The sequence below is a fragment of the Phacochoerus africanus genome, chromosome 13 (assembly GCF_016906955.1).
Source record: "Phacochoerus africanus isolate WHEZ1 chromosome 13, ROS_Pafr_v1, whole genome shotgun sequence".
In the NCBI taxonomy this organism is placed as follows: Eukaryota; Metazoa; Chordata; class Mammalia; order Artiodactyla; family Suidae; genus Phacochoerus; species Phacochoerus africanus.
In genome coordinates, this window is record NC_062556.1 from 30,450,082 (window position 1) to 30,464,946 (window position 14,865).

The 14,865-nt window shown below is 39.7% G+C and overlaps 1 protein-coding gene across 1 annotated transcript in view; it reads left to right on the plus strand.

Moving 5' to 3' along the window:
- The first annotated feature begins 1,362 nt into the window (after window positions 1–1,362).
- The window catches only part of PCDH17 (protocadherin 17), a 99,338-nt gene continuing 85,835 nt past the window's right edge, over window positions 1,363–14,865 (plus strand). The window contains exon 1 of the mRNA XM_047756225.1: window positions 1,363–4,278. Within this exon, the coding sequence (XP_047612181.1) occupies window positions 1,708–4,278 (2,571 nt within the window). The 5' untranslated portion in view covers window positions 1,363–1,707. The remainder of the gene's footprint in view (window positions 4,279–14,865) is intronic.

Below are 14,865 nucleotides of genomic sequence, written 5' to 3' on the forward strand. Positions count from 1 at the left end.
CATTTCTGGATGTGTCATTCCCGTTTGTCGAGGCGCCGCGAGAACCCGAAATAATGTGTAGACAGACCCGTGCCTAGCAGCCTCTGGGTGGTAGCTCCCCGGGGTGGGCGCCCTGGGTTGGACCGCCGCGGCCGCAGCTCCTTTCCCGCTGCCCTCTCGAGTAGCCCGGAGAGACTGCGAGAGCGAGACTGCAGAATATATCACGCCAAACCTTGATGTGTTCCTTTCATCCAGCCCACTCCTCCTACTATAGAAAAAATTGAAGCAAAAAAAAAAAAAAAAAAAAGCCCGCACTTTATTCGTTTCAAATATTCACTTTTATTCCTCGCCAAGGTTTTCCTTTCTAGATGAAGAGGACTGGGAGGCAGGGCCACTGGAAGGAGATGCTGAATAGAAAGAAAAGAGAGGCACTTGACAGCCCAGCCCTGTGAATGCAGAGACTGTTTCCCTTCTAGTGAGAGACAGGGAGAGTGTGTGTGCGAGGACTGGGAGGGTGGCTCCCCCTTCCTTTTTATTCCTCCTCCCCCTCCCCCTTCAAATCTGCACATCCAACCATGAGTTGCCTGTTGATTTCCTTTCGCCTGGGAAGAAAAGCAAACTGGAATTAAACTGCATCGAGAGAAGTCCTTCCTCGCGGGGAGAGAATGGGATGGTAGCAGCGGCTACTGGCTTGGCGTAGAGAAATCTCAAGAGAGTGTGTTCTACTCTCAGAGGAGGAGATATATCTATATATTTTCCCCTCTCCCAATAGACTCACACCGCAAAAGCTGATCAGGCGGTGGCTTTCCTGACTTGGGGGAGAGCCTTTTCCGAGGAAGAGAGGGAGGAGCCTGGCGGAGGGAGGAAACTACAAATCGGGACACTAGTTTTTTGCGCTGCATTTCCTCCCCTCCCTTTGGCTGCTCGGAAAGGAGAGAGAGAGGGGGAAAAAAAGAAAAAGAAAAAAGAAAAGAAAAATAAAACCCTTGGCTGGGAGATGCAGTCCGCCGCCACCGCTGCCTCAGCCAGCAAAGCAAGATTAGATCTCTAAATGCAGCAAAACACTGCCTGAAAACAGACCAACCCGCGAGGCAAGCAGACATTTCACCGGGCTCCGGGGAAGCTTCAAAATATATCTGACTCTCTCTTCGTTGTTCCTCATCCCCATCAATTTCATCACAGGAGAGGAGAAACAAGTAAGGATTTCACTTTCCGATCTGCCTGGAGACACACCTCCCCGCTCCCTCCCCCACCCGATGTGAAGAGTATTCCGGAGGCAAAAGGCAGGAGTGGATTTGCAGCGCCCTAGCGGGAGCGAGGAAAACCTACGGATTCTTTAGCTCATTATCATCTTTCCCAGACGCGATTTCCTTCTTATCGCTGGTCTCATCGCTCAAGTTTGAGTCGCCCGAAGTCCAGGCGGGAGAGACAAAGCCCCGGGCTTGTCCCCAGCCGCAGGGAGCCGCCGCCTTGCTCTGTGCCCCTGCAGCTCCGCTGCGCCGCTGCTTCTCGCCCAGTGCGGATGCTGTAGATCAACAGGTTCAGGGAACTTGAACCGAATAAGGAGAGACTGCGGGGTGCCGCAGCCCGGGAGCGAAAGGAAAGAAGGACCCACAGACTTGTAGCTCGCGTCGCGCGCGCACGCTGCGCCCGGGCCACAAGCTGGCGCGCACCCATCCGTTTGCCCCTCCAGTCCGGCTGCTCCTGCCAACACCCCACCGGTCTGGGATGTACCTTTCCATCTGTTGCTGTTTCCTCCTATGGGCCCCTGCCCTGACGCTCAAAAACCTGAACTATTCGGTGCCGGAGGAGCAAGGGGCCGGCACGGTGATCGGCAACATCGGCAAGGATGCTCGACTGCAGCCGGGGCTTCCTCCCGCAGAGCGCGGCGGCGGTGCAGGTGGGCGAAGCAAGTCCGGTAGCTACCGGGTGCTAGAGAACTCGGCGCCGCACCTGCTGGACGTGGACGCCGACAGCGGGCTTCTCTACACCAAGCAACGCATCGACCGCGAGTCTCTCTGCCGCCACAACGCCAAGTGCCAGCTATCCCTCGAGGTGTTTGCCAACGACAAGGAGATCTGCATGATCAAGGTAGAGATCCAGGACATCAACGACAATGCTCCCTCCTTCCCCTCAGACCAGATTGAGATGGACATTTCAGAGAACGCGGCCCCCGGCACCCGCTTCCCCCTCACCAGTGCACATGACCCCGACGCTGGCGAGAACGGGCTCCGCACCTATCTGCTTACGCGAGACGACCACGGCCTCTTCGCGCTGGACGTCAAGTCCCGCGGCGACGGCACCAAGTTCCCAGAGCTGGTTATCCAGAAGGCATTGGACCGCGAGCAGCAGAACCACCACACGCTCGTGCTGACTGCCCTGGATGGCGGCGAACCGCCGCGCTCAGCCACCGTGCAAATCAACGTGAAGGTGATAGACTCTAACGACAACAGCCCGGTCTTCGAGGCACCCTCCTACCTGGTTGAACTGCCCGAGAACGCCCCGCTGGGCACCGTGGTCATTGATCTGAATGCCACCGACGCCGACGAAGGTCCCAATGGCGAAGTGCTCTACTCCTTCAGCAGCTATGTGCCCGACCGCGTGCGGGAGCTCTTCTCCATCGACCCCAAGACTGGCCTGATACGTGTCAAGGGAAACCTGGACTATGAGGAGAATGGAATGCTGGAGATCGACGTGCAGGCCCGAGACCTAGGTCCCAACCCCATCCCGGCCCACTGCAAAGTTACTGTCAAGCTCATCGACCGCAACGACAACGCGCCGTCCATTGGTTTCGTCTCCGTGCGCCAGGGGGCGCTGAGCGAGGCCGCCCCGCCCGGCACCGTCATCGCCCTAGTGAGGGTCACCGACCGAGACTCGGGCAAGAACGGGCAGCTGCAGTGCAGGGTCCTGGGCGGAGGAGGGGCGGGCGGCGGCGGCGGCCTGGGAGGACCGGGAGGGTCCGTGCCCTTCAAGCTTGAGGAGAACTACGACAACTTCTACACGGTGGTGACGGACCGCCCGCTGGACCGCGAGACACAGGACGAGTACAACGTGACAATCGTGGCGCGGGACGGGGGATCGCCTCCACTCAACTCCACCAAGTCCTTTGCCGTCAAGATTCTGGACGAGAATGACAACCCGCCTCGTTTCACCAAGGGACTCTATGTGCTGCAGGTTCATGAGAACAACATCCCTGGAGAGTACCTGGGCTCTGTGCTCGCCCAGGATCCCGACCTGGGCCAAAATGGCACGGTGTCCTATTCAATCTTGCCCTCACACATCGGCGACGTGTCCATCTACACGTATGTGTCTGTGAACCCCACAAACGGGGCCATCTACGCCCTGCGCTCCTTTAACTACGAACAGACCAAGGCTTTCGAGTTCAAGGTGCTTGCTAAGGACTCTGGGGCGCCCGCACACTTGGAGAGCAACGCCACTGTGAGGGTGACTGTACTAGACGTGAATGACAACGCTCCGGTGATCGTGCTGCCTACGCTGCAGAACGACACCGCTGAGCTGCAGGTGCCACGCAACGCAGGGCTGGGCTACCTGGTAAGCACTGTACGCGCACTTGACAGCGACTTTGGCGAGAGCGGGCGCCTCACATATGAGATCGTAGACGGTAATGACGACCACCTGTTTGAAATCGATCCATCCAGCGGCGAGATTCGCACGCTGCACCCTTTCTGGGAGGACGTGACACCGGTGGTAGAGCTGGTAGTGAAGGTGACGGACCACGGCAAGCCCACCCTGTCTGCGGTGGCCAAGCTCATCATCCGCTCGGTGAGCGGCTCCTTGCCCGAGGGGGTCCCCCGGGTAAATGGCGAACAGCACCACTGGGACATGTCTCTGCCGCTTATCGTGACTCTGAGCACGATCTCCATCATCCTCCTAGCGGCCATGATCACCATCGCCGTCAAGTGCAAGCGCGAGAACAAGGAGATCCGCACTTACAACTGCCGCATCGCCGAGTACAGCCACCCGCAGCTGGGCGGGGGAAAGGGCAAGAAGAAGAAGATCAACAAAAATGATATCATGCTGGTGCAGAGCGAGGTGGAGGAGAGGAACGCCATGAACGTCATGAACGTGGTGAGCAGCCCCTCCCTGGCTACCTCCCCCATGTACTTCGACTACCAGACCCGCCTGCCCCTGAGCTCACCTCGGTCGGAGGTGATGTATCTCAAACCGGCCTCCAACAACCTGACTGTCCCTCAGGGTCATGCTGGCTGCCACACCAGCTTCACCGGACAAGGGACTAATGCGAGCGAGACCCCAGCCACTCGGATGTCCATAATTCAGGTAGGAGACTTTTAGCATAACTGGGGCTTCACTGTTTTGCTGGTTTGGGAGTTGTCCTGAAATCTTTGGAACAGGACAAGCCACAGTGCCAGCAGCAGGGAGAGGGGAAAATTTTTAAATGAAAAGAATTTACACTTTTGCCACTGCCTGTACGACACAGTCAATACAAAGCTCCTCCCATGTAAATTGTCTAAAATCTACAAGATGTAAATGTCTTTTGTTGCATTTTTAAAGTTTATTTTTATAGGTTTTAAAATGTTTCCAGGGTTCAGTATTCATAGTTTATTTTACTTTATTTGTTGGTCTGAATTTCTTTCCACAACAGAGGATTACTAGAGTAGGAAAAAAAATGGTTTTATTTAATTCACTTTAATTTTTTTGATTCCATAAAAGTCTGATGCCAAAAGAAAGAAATGTATATGCAGATATTAAGTTAACTGCTTGAAGTACAGTAGAGCAACCGGTCAGAATCCCAGAGACTGAGTCAGTTTGAGCTACCTTTCCACATATACCCCCCCAAATCAGTTTTATATTTAAAAAGTGTTTTAAATGACAATATGCTTGTTTATTCTTCAGCTGAAATTGCAGCATAATGCGTTAGTGTAGATTAAATTTTCAAAGTGTAAATTATGCTGTAAAGATCTTTCAACAGTTTGACAAAAATATTGGCTTTGGAAAATGACAAATAACTATGAAGTTTTTATTTACTTCGTCCTGTGATTCTCCTAATTTGTTTCACGTAGTCATTTAGGGGTGGAGGGGGGACTTATTCTGGGCTTTTGAAAACAGGAGGCAAAGTTGCACTAAAGGTACTTGTGCCAAAAAGAGTTCCAGGATACATTTAGTTTGCATATTGTGTAATTTCAGTATATTTAAGTGATATTTAATATATACTAGATAGTATAATTTAAAGTTACCGATATATGAAAAAAACTAGCTGACCCAGCATGGACCATAGACTCTAATAGCAGGTGACTGTACTGTGTCTACTTACTGCCTAGTTTCTTTTTATCCACTATTGAGTTGTGTCACAGAAAAACTTAATTTTTGCTTATTATGAATGTGTGTTACTACAAATTACTCTGGATGAGCAATACTTGAAATTCAATATTGAGATTAACTAAAAGTGACATTTTGGGAGGAAGATTAGTTTGGAACAAGTGAGAATAATTCAGAGTTTTGTGCTTTGCAAAAGCAAATATGTTTTAGTGACACTTGACTCAGTAATGATATTATAGTTAAAACAAAGTAGTGAAATTTCATAATCTTATTCTTTCTAACATAAGTATAACAAATACTAAAACTCAGTAAAACATTTTCTGATAATAGTATAAATTTCCTTGTAAAACTGACTCATACTTTATGATCCTGAATACTTAAGTATCAATCATAGTATTAAATCCCACTTTTTACAGTGTTTTCTATATACCAGTAGTCATGATTTTCTTGGAGTGCTACACGAAATTGAACAAGAAATTCCTCCCATGAAAAATTGTAGTTTCTATGAAAGTCTGTGACTATGTAAAACTGGCATTTATGTTTTCTTTAGAGGGAGATACAGTAAAATTTCTTTAGAAGAAGATACAGTAAAATACACACACACACACACACACAAATCATTTGCGATCATTTTTAAGTGTACATGTTGTATGTCTTTTCATATTTTCCCCATTGACAGCTAAAAAGATATCACAGAAGGTTAATGCTTCATCTTTCACTTCAAGTGCTATGAATTGAATTCTTCCTTAGGGTCCAGTCAAAATGAAGTTTGTGCAGTAGAATTCTCAGCAAGCCTGATTCCTGATCAGATAAGTGAGGAACAATCTTGGCTGCGAAGGATCCAGGAGGTTTTGGGAGATAGGGGTCCCCACAACTGTTCTTGAAGCTGGTCATTACCCAAGGGAAGGGTGATGATGATGATAATGGTGATTCCTCTCATTAGCACTAAAACCTGAGCCAGAGCAAATTTCACACACGCACACACACACACACACACACACACACACACACACACGGAAAGAGATATTAAGCAGAAAACGAAAAAGACAAATTTCCTTGCTATCCCTTTTCTTCTGGAATCTTAATTCATGCCATAAAGACCCAGAAAAAGTTTAAGTTCCTGAAAATTTTTTCCAAAAGGGCTCAGTTTCCCATATTTCTCCTGCCCTGGAAATATTCTCAAAATAAAATGTTAAAACAGGCACTTTTTTTTTTTTCTGTTAAGTTTCTGCTGTCCTATAAGGAATGGTTTTTAAGTTCATAATATGTTAATTCCATTTTGAACGTGTCAGGTTTTCCTCAGTACCTATTATGGAGAACAGAGTAAATGGACTACAGTGATCTTGCTGCTTTTTCCTTCTTTTTAAAACTAGTGTGCTGCAAACACTTTGTGCTGAGGCAACATGCTCAAATTAAGGTGTTCAGGTATCCTATGCTCTTGTTTCAAGTGCATTTATTAGTGTGTGTTTATTGAACACAGCCTGCTGAGGACACACACTACTAATGTCAGGCCTATTTCTGGAGGAGGAATTTTAATCCACAAAGTACGATTGGACTAGTAGCTGCTAGCTCTGGTTTATCTTTATTTTCCAGTATCTTGTGTGCTGTTTAGAATGTGGCCAGTGTATTTCCATTGCCAAAATGAAAATAATACCATCATTGTTTTGAGATACACTAGTAAGGAATGGTGATATGAAATTTAGGAACTTTAGTATTTATAAGACTCACGATTGGAGCTCACTATTTCTCAAACGATTTTGTGTGGGTGACAGGATATAAAATTTTAAGGTTCATGGTTATAGGTTCTTGGTCATAAGAGTATTTTTATTGAAATTGGATGCAGAACAACCATGTGAGCTGGTGTAGAAACAGTGATTTGTGAGAAAGGATTTTATTGTGGGTTTTCTTCAAGTTTCTCAGCCCAAGTCAAGTCAGTCTATGAAGTGTTTAAAAATTGACTAATGATTAAAATAGCCTTTAAATTATGATTAGTGGAATCATAACACAATGTTGTTATAATGAAATATTTTATTTATTTGAAAGCTACAAAAGTGATTTTGAAAAATAAGAACACATTTTGTGCTAGGAAAAGCAAATATATTATTACACAAATTTATAAAAGCACACTTCAATAAGAACAATTTTCATGTGGGCTATTTCATAGGTTAATTATGAGAATCTAAAATCAAGCAGTGATCATTACTAATTGTCATAAGTAACTGCTAATTGTGGCTTATCAAGAAATATTTAAGTCACAGGGTAACTTTTCAACAGGTTTTTTTCTATGAAGTTCTGGCTAAGAAGAGGGAGGAGGCTGAGGACCTCTCACTGGTGGGAGAATTTCCGATTTTGTTTAAACATCTGTGTTTTCAAATTTTTTTTAACATGTAAAATGTAGTCATCTTAATATGCTGTCATAGGAGAATATATTGAGCCAGCAGAATAACATCTACCAAAATAAAATTTTAAAAGAATACGTCCTTACACAGTGTTTTACAGTTGAATTTTAAAATATTCACATTTTGGTTGACATTAGGTTCTTTAATCTGGAAGAGAGAATCCGTTTGATATCCCTGGATGGCCTTTTCAGTAAAAGCAAATTAAACACATGATAAATACTTACGGCCAATCCAAATATATAAAAATGAGATTGAGGCATAGAAGACTAAAGCACTGTAGTGTAGACAATAAACTCAGTGTCTTAGAACGAAAAGATGAAAGAAAAAGCACATCTTTCCTAGAAACCTTATCTGTTGTCTGCCTGTATTCCTACTTCTCTAAAATGAGGGGATTCTTGATGTGGGACTCAGACGAACCATGATCTTCAAACCTCATACTCGAGTATGTTAGCAGATTCAGTAACAAACACAAAGGGTGTGGACAATTTTTTGTCATTTATGATTGTGAAGAATTTTTTGCAGTATTAGTCTATGATTGTTCAGTTTGGCTTTCCATAAATTTGATATAAGTTCTCTTTCTAGGGGTTATGATAGGCTGAGTTGGAAAGGATATCTTTTTCTTACTGCCTGCCCCTAGGACTATCTGTCCAACTAGTCTTTGTTTTTTAAGTTTTTTTTTTTAAAGATAGAATTAATTCGTACTTCAAATTAAGAAGAGTACATCATCATAAAACATTTTCTGTCTTTTCATATATTAAAAGTAGTACAAATAAAGTAGGAATAAACTTAACTAAAAAGAAAGTCAATGATTAAGGTGTTTTGAATTTCTTAGGAGAAGAAAAATCCAAATCATTATCATCTTTCTAAATATACTGTTATTTTTATTTTTAGTTTTGTGCACCTGTGAAAATCTCAGCTCTAGCCTAATTCTATGTGCATTTCCCTATTCTATAATAAATGAAAACGCAGAAAATATGACTTTTTTATTACAGAAACAAAAACTCCAAGAATCACATTTTTTAATATTTACTTATAAGGTCGTAGCATCTTTATCCGTTAGTTTTTAATTTTCAATAACATTTCCGAAACATTAGCTAGGTAATACTTTATCATCCTTACACAGTCTTTTAAAAATGTAGGAGTAAGATAATTTTTAATTACACTTAAATTATTTGAGTGAGTTTTATAATTTACTAGAGTTGTATGAGTTAATTTTATAATTTCAATAAGTATTACCATATATAAATCTGCATGGAGGATTTTTGAAATATTATTATTGGCATCTCCATGTTATTTAAGGCTGAGTGTGATCAGGAAAAATACTGGATCATAGAAGTATGCCTTAGAATTCCTATCTTAACTAATTGAACACATTTATTAGTCAAGCAAAAAAACTTTACATGTTCTAAAATGTTATATTTTGCCTGTGACTATTCTGATCAAACTACACACACCAAATAAAGATAAAAACAAACATATTTTCCAGAAACTTTTCCCTATAAACTGATGTTATAATACATATTATTCACTTTTTTTGGTGCATAGATACACATTTATATATAAAGTTAAAATAAGTAAATATTCCCCAATATCATCTCCATTAAAGGATGAAGAAATATACATATTTAAAAAGAAAAAGCCCTAAAAACCTCCAGATAAATATTTAGTACTGTTTTAAAATGTAATATTAATACTTTACCATGTTTCACTACCATTGTCAGGTTTCACATTTTTCACTGTTAGAGCTGCTTATGTAATATAATACAGTAGCAATATATCTATAAAAGTAAAATATGTGCATTAAGAAAATATTTTATGTTTTTTTTTTAAGATGTATTGCAGTAAAGATTGGCTCTGCCCATATTTATGAAAATGTGAGCAATAAAATTTCCTGGCAAAATTAGAGTTTGCCTTTATATTTTCAGTGTAATATATGTAAATACTCAAGCACAGATATTAGCCCATTTTTATACTTTTTTTAGTTCAAAGGTAGCTCTCTTTTTAAGGATGAGCTCAAACCTTTATTTTTCTTTGAAAATATGTTAAAACTTGATCATCTCACTCTTTTAAAGTTTCAAGTATTTTGAAGTTCCTTAAAGCAGAGCCAGCTATTGGAAAGCAGTTCAGGAACAACTGGCTTTCAATGGGCAATAGGCTGGAGTTTTACGTAGATTAAGAGGAAAACAAAATCTCATCCAAGCTTCTGGTTCTTTGGGGAGGATGGCGGGATGGCTGGAGGCACTATGAGAGTATGTGCTGATAGCTTGATGATGAAATAACAGGAGGAAGATGAAGCCACTAGATCTGGGCTCTTGACAGTTAAGAAGTGAAACTTAGCTCCCCTCTGCTCATTCTGGCAATACACTCAATAGTGGGTACATTCTTACAAATGCACCTGCTAATTATGATATTAGTCATTACTGCAGAATGTATTCCCCTCAGTGATGCTTCTGTTTAATAAATCCCACAGGGCATTATCTTAAAGCCATATTTTAGTAAAGCCATTAGGGAAAGGTTTTCTTTTTTCTTTTTTTTGTATTAAATTCCTTCAACCAGTGACTGTATTTGTTAAAAAAAATGGCATAAAGTCGTTTTGCCTAGCAGTTTGAAGATGGTGTGACTTTTGCCACCTACCTCCAAAATACTTTTAAATCTTCATCAGACCTACACTGATCTATTGTCAACCTATTCTAGGAAAGGAGACATTGACAAGAATTCCCTTCAATGGCGCACAGTATTTTACAGTTAGTCATAGCTTTCACCACTAGCTTTGACAGTGATGCATTGCTATCCTTTGCTCTCCTGAAATAAATTATCTATAATAAAGTAGTCCTTAATGACATCAACATCCCCTGCTGTGACTAAGCAGAACCTTGCTCTTACTTCCTTGCTACTGTAGAAGTATAAATTTAATATTTTTAAGGTAAAGCAAAAAAAAAAAAAAAAGAGAGAGAGAGAGATAAGATACAGATGCAAAATTGTGGCAGCGCGGGTGGCATTTTTCACTTGCGTGTACCATGTTCTTCCAGGGATAGACTGTAAAATTGGTTTCAGGCAGTGTTTGAGAGAATCTATTGATACACAAGTGACACAATTCTATTTGTCTGTTCTGGTCCTAGTGACATTCTCATAACTGGTATTTGTAGGCTCTGCCCTGGATCTAGTCCAGGGAGTTTGTTTTATTGTAGTGAAATGACTCTTACAGTTCATTGAGCATCTAGCCTCACTGTGCTAAATATGATTGGCACGTTTGCATATATTTATTCAAAAAATAAGGCAGTTAAACAGCATAATTATGGGAAAACGAATCATAACAATAAAAGACCATTTAAGTTAACAAGCTTTGTGATCAAAGGATAAATACAGGTTGGATAAATGTAACTTTAGATGTAACTAATCTGCATAAATAGACTTTGGTCTGATTAGGGGAATGGAATATATTGAAATAATTTAATGGTATTAGAAATGCATTTTATTTCAGTCATTTTGTAATATTTAAAGATCTGAGCTATTTTTCTTTATGTTTCTATTTGATGAAATGAACATGAGCCATATTTATTTTAAATGAAAAATGGGCAACTTGAAGATGAATAAAATCTTGTAATCTGCTTGGTGGAATACACCCTGTCTAAACAATATTATTTTTTTGACTTGTAGTGTTTTTGATTGATTTTTAATTAGTGGGACACATTAAAGGACAATTTCTTGTTTACTTCCTTTATCAGCGCAAAGCAGCCTTTGTGGAATATGAAAGAATAAGCATTAAAGCTCTATTTCAAGTTTCCAAAGCTATATATTCATTATTGTCTTGTAGATATGTACTCTTTTTAAGAACCAATGGATACATGCTTGTAAATTACGTAGATAATGACTTTATATTCTCAAAGTTTCAATTGCTATTTTAATGGCATATATATTTTAAAATAACAGATTTAACTTGCAATGTGACTTTAATTTCTTTCCAACAACTATGGTGCCTTAGGTATATTTCTTCTGCTCTTTTTTGGTGGTAATTTAAAAATGTAATTTAAGCATAAATCACAGTTGGTATACTTCTTTATAGTATTTCTATCTGAATCCTTAATAAGCATTGTTTAGCAATAATTGGGTTATAATTATGCCTAGAATTTTCATATCCTCCAATCAGTAAAACTCAAATTGAAATATACATATAAATCCTAAATTTTGATAGCTTTCTTTTACAAAGCAGAATTGCAACAGGCATTTTATTGTAGGCAGAAATGGTCATAGGGTCATAAATTCATTTTTACTTTTGTAATCCAATTTTAGACTATTGATGTCTTGGAAAAATTCTTAAATTTTTACGTATTTGTAGTACAAACACCTGTATCAGTTTTGAAACCTAAAACTGTAGTTTTTAACCCTTATGACACATTACTCCTTTTCTCTTTACAAACCCCAATACAAAATCCCTTGTTACAAACTCTTCATTTTGTTTTACCCATGGCGTAGTTTACCAGAATATAATAAGATTATTTTAGGGCTGAATTTGAAAGATTTTTGCTATTCTTCCACAACACCAGAGCAATTGCATAGGCAGAGCTCATATTTATAAAAGCAATTGATCTACAGTTATTATGAAGGAGATTATCTAGCCACAGTGTAATGTGGCAAAATGCACTTTTATTGAGGTATCCATTTCAATAGATGAGGTAACAGTAAGAAACAAAAATGCTTGAGAAAAAGTATGTTTAAAATCTTGGCAATCTAAGAAAAAAAGTTATTTAGTATTTTGGAAAAACAGAACTTAACTTCAAAATAGGACATTTTCTAAGTTCAAACTTGATAATTCCTTAGTGATACATCTTTATATAAATATTAGTCATCAAAACTTTCTGAGCAGCTTGAAACGTGATTTGCTTTGATTTCCATAGTTCTGTCATCAAGAAGCCAGCAGATCTTCTAAATATTGGTGACTTCTGTTACGGTGTCTTCTTAAGGCACAAAATTCTATTTGGCTTTGGCAGTTTTACATCTGTTTTAATATAGTTTATCCCAAATCAACTAATTGCATTAAGAATGTGAATAAGAGGAGTTACAAGTCATGCAAAATGAAAGAGAAATCAATCATCATTATTAGCATTCCCATTAAGGTAGAATTAAAGATTACATACAAACTTGCCTTCACATAGTTTCAAGGTAAGACATTCGATTGCATTCTTTCTGTGATTATTTTAGCTTTGCAGGACTTTGTGTAACATTAAAGAATTGTTTTTCTTTTTGTTTATGCCAACATTTAACCTCTTATTTCAATCCTTATAGATTAAATCAGAAAGTTTCTGATTACTGAGAAAGGTTTGGAGATAACAGATGATACAGATGACTCTTACTTAGCATGGAAAGCATGGGATGCATTTGTAATTTTAAGAACAATGAAATATGTCAGTGCTCATGCATGAACCTAAGTGTAGGATAAGACAGAATTATTGGTAGCAGAGATTATATGAACCATAGGAAATATTTTAATAGAACACATAGTTTGAAAAAAGTAGTTCATAACCTTACATTACACTTGTAATGTTTGGTAGATGCACGGATAGTAATTATTAGCTAAATTTCCAGATCCTGACCTTCTAGGAAAGCTACTATTTATTCCTAGATGATAATAAGGCAGGAAATAAGAAAACTATCCTACTAAAGAAATCATATGCACAGGCAAGATAAGGGTTATTGACAAAAGACTATTCTGCTTTGTGGCTCTGAGTGCAGACATGTCAATACCAAGTGAAGCACTGTGGCTAAAATTGGGAGAAACTAAATGACAGGGAATACATTTAAGGCAACCTTCCCCTCGCCCCGATTTTGAGCAATGTTTTCTACATGTTTTTTTTTTTTTTTTGCACAACCAAGGCAATTACATAGTAGTTTGGGTTAGAATGCATGCCCAGTTCCCCATCTCAAAAACCAATTTGTTACCACCTGTGGCTATTTCTATTAAAAAAAAGAAACATAATTACCACGAGTCTCAGCAGTCTTAGAGTAAATTTTTGCAATTACAATACTTCCCTTGGGCAGATGTGTGAAAATGGCAGATTAATTCCTGCCAGGATCTTTCTGTTCCTCATGCATTTTTAGGTTTGGTGTTGCCTGCTTATTAGAGTGTCTCTGTTTGCTCTGGTTAAAGGTTATGTCAGTGTTTCCATAGGAAATCCCTAGAAATGAAGATCCACCAGTCAGCCATTAAATTTTGCCTTAGGTGAAAAGTTGACATATAACATCTCAGCAAAAGAGTAGATAATATTTTCCATTGCACTCCTCTGTTGCCTGGTTAAAGTTTGTGGTAAATGGTAGTAGGACCACTTGGCATGGTTGGGAAAGCAGGTAAAAAGGGAAAGTGTTGTCTTTTGAATTATAAAATGATATCTAATCAACAGAAGTCAGTGGAAATATTTTTATATGATGCTTGATTAAAGATCCTTAATGCATGAGAATTTTAAAATTCTTGAGAGTGGAAGGCCCAGTTTTGAGACTGGGTGGCTAACAGGAGGTTTAACACTATAAATTTCCATTTATTCCTTCTTTTCATTGTGGTATGTAAATTCTATTCTTAATAAAGACCTAATTGATCTCCGTACAAAATAATTAATGTTATTAAGTTGGAACAGTTTTAAATCTCTGGGTCAATGTTGTAACTACTGGTGAAGTTAATTTGTCACAGAGCAAAATGTTTGAGGACAGTTAACACATCTTTGTTGTTATAGTTGAGAGAAAACTAGCCAGGTTTCTAATACATAGTGGGCACTTAAAAATATGAATTATTTGTAATGTCCTATGATCACTGATCAAATATGAGCTGGAGCTTGCATTCAAATCTAGAAGTTATTAAGTTCAAATGTAAGGTATTATTTCTAGAAATATGCTGAAATAATGATCTGTTGGTAAATAATTTATTTGAAAGTAGTTTATTTGATAATTTTTATTTATAGTTGTTGCCTTTTTAATTATTGCAATGAAAATTTCTATAGAGTTCTATTGATGATATTACCAGTTCAGGGGGAAAAAAGTAAAAAAAAAGGGTAATAAAGGTTTATAATTAATTAAGAGCATCAGGCCTTCCAGAATGTAGAAATATACATGTATATAAAAATTCAGAAATGTATTTATATTTATATATATAATATACAGTATATGTATCAAGAGAAAATAGGGTCAGTAAGGGAATACCTTT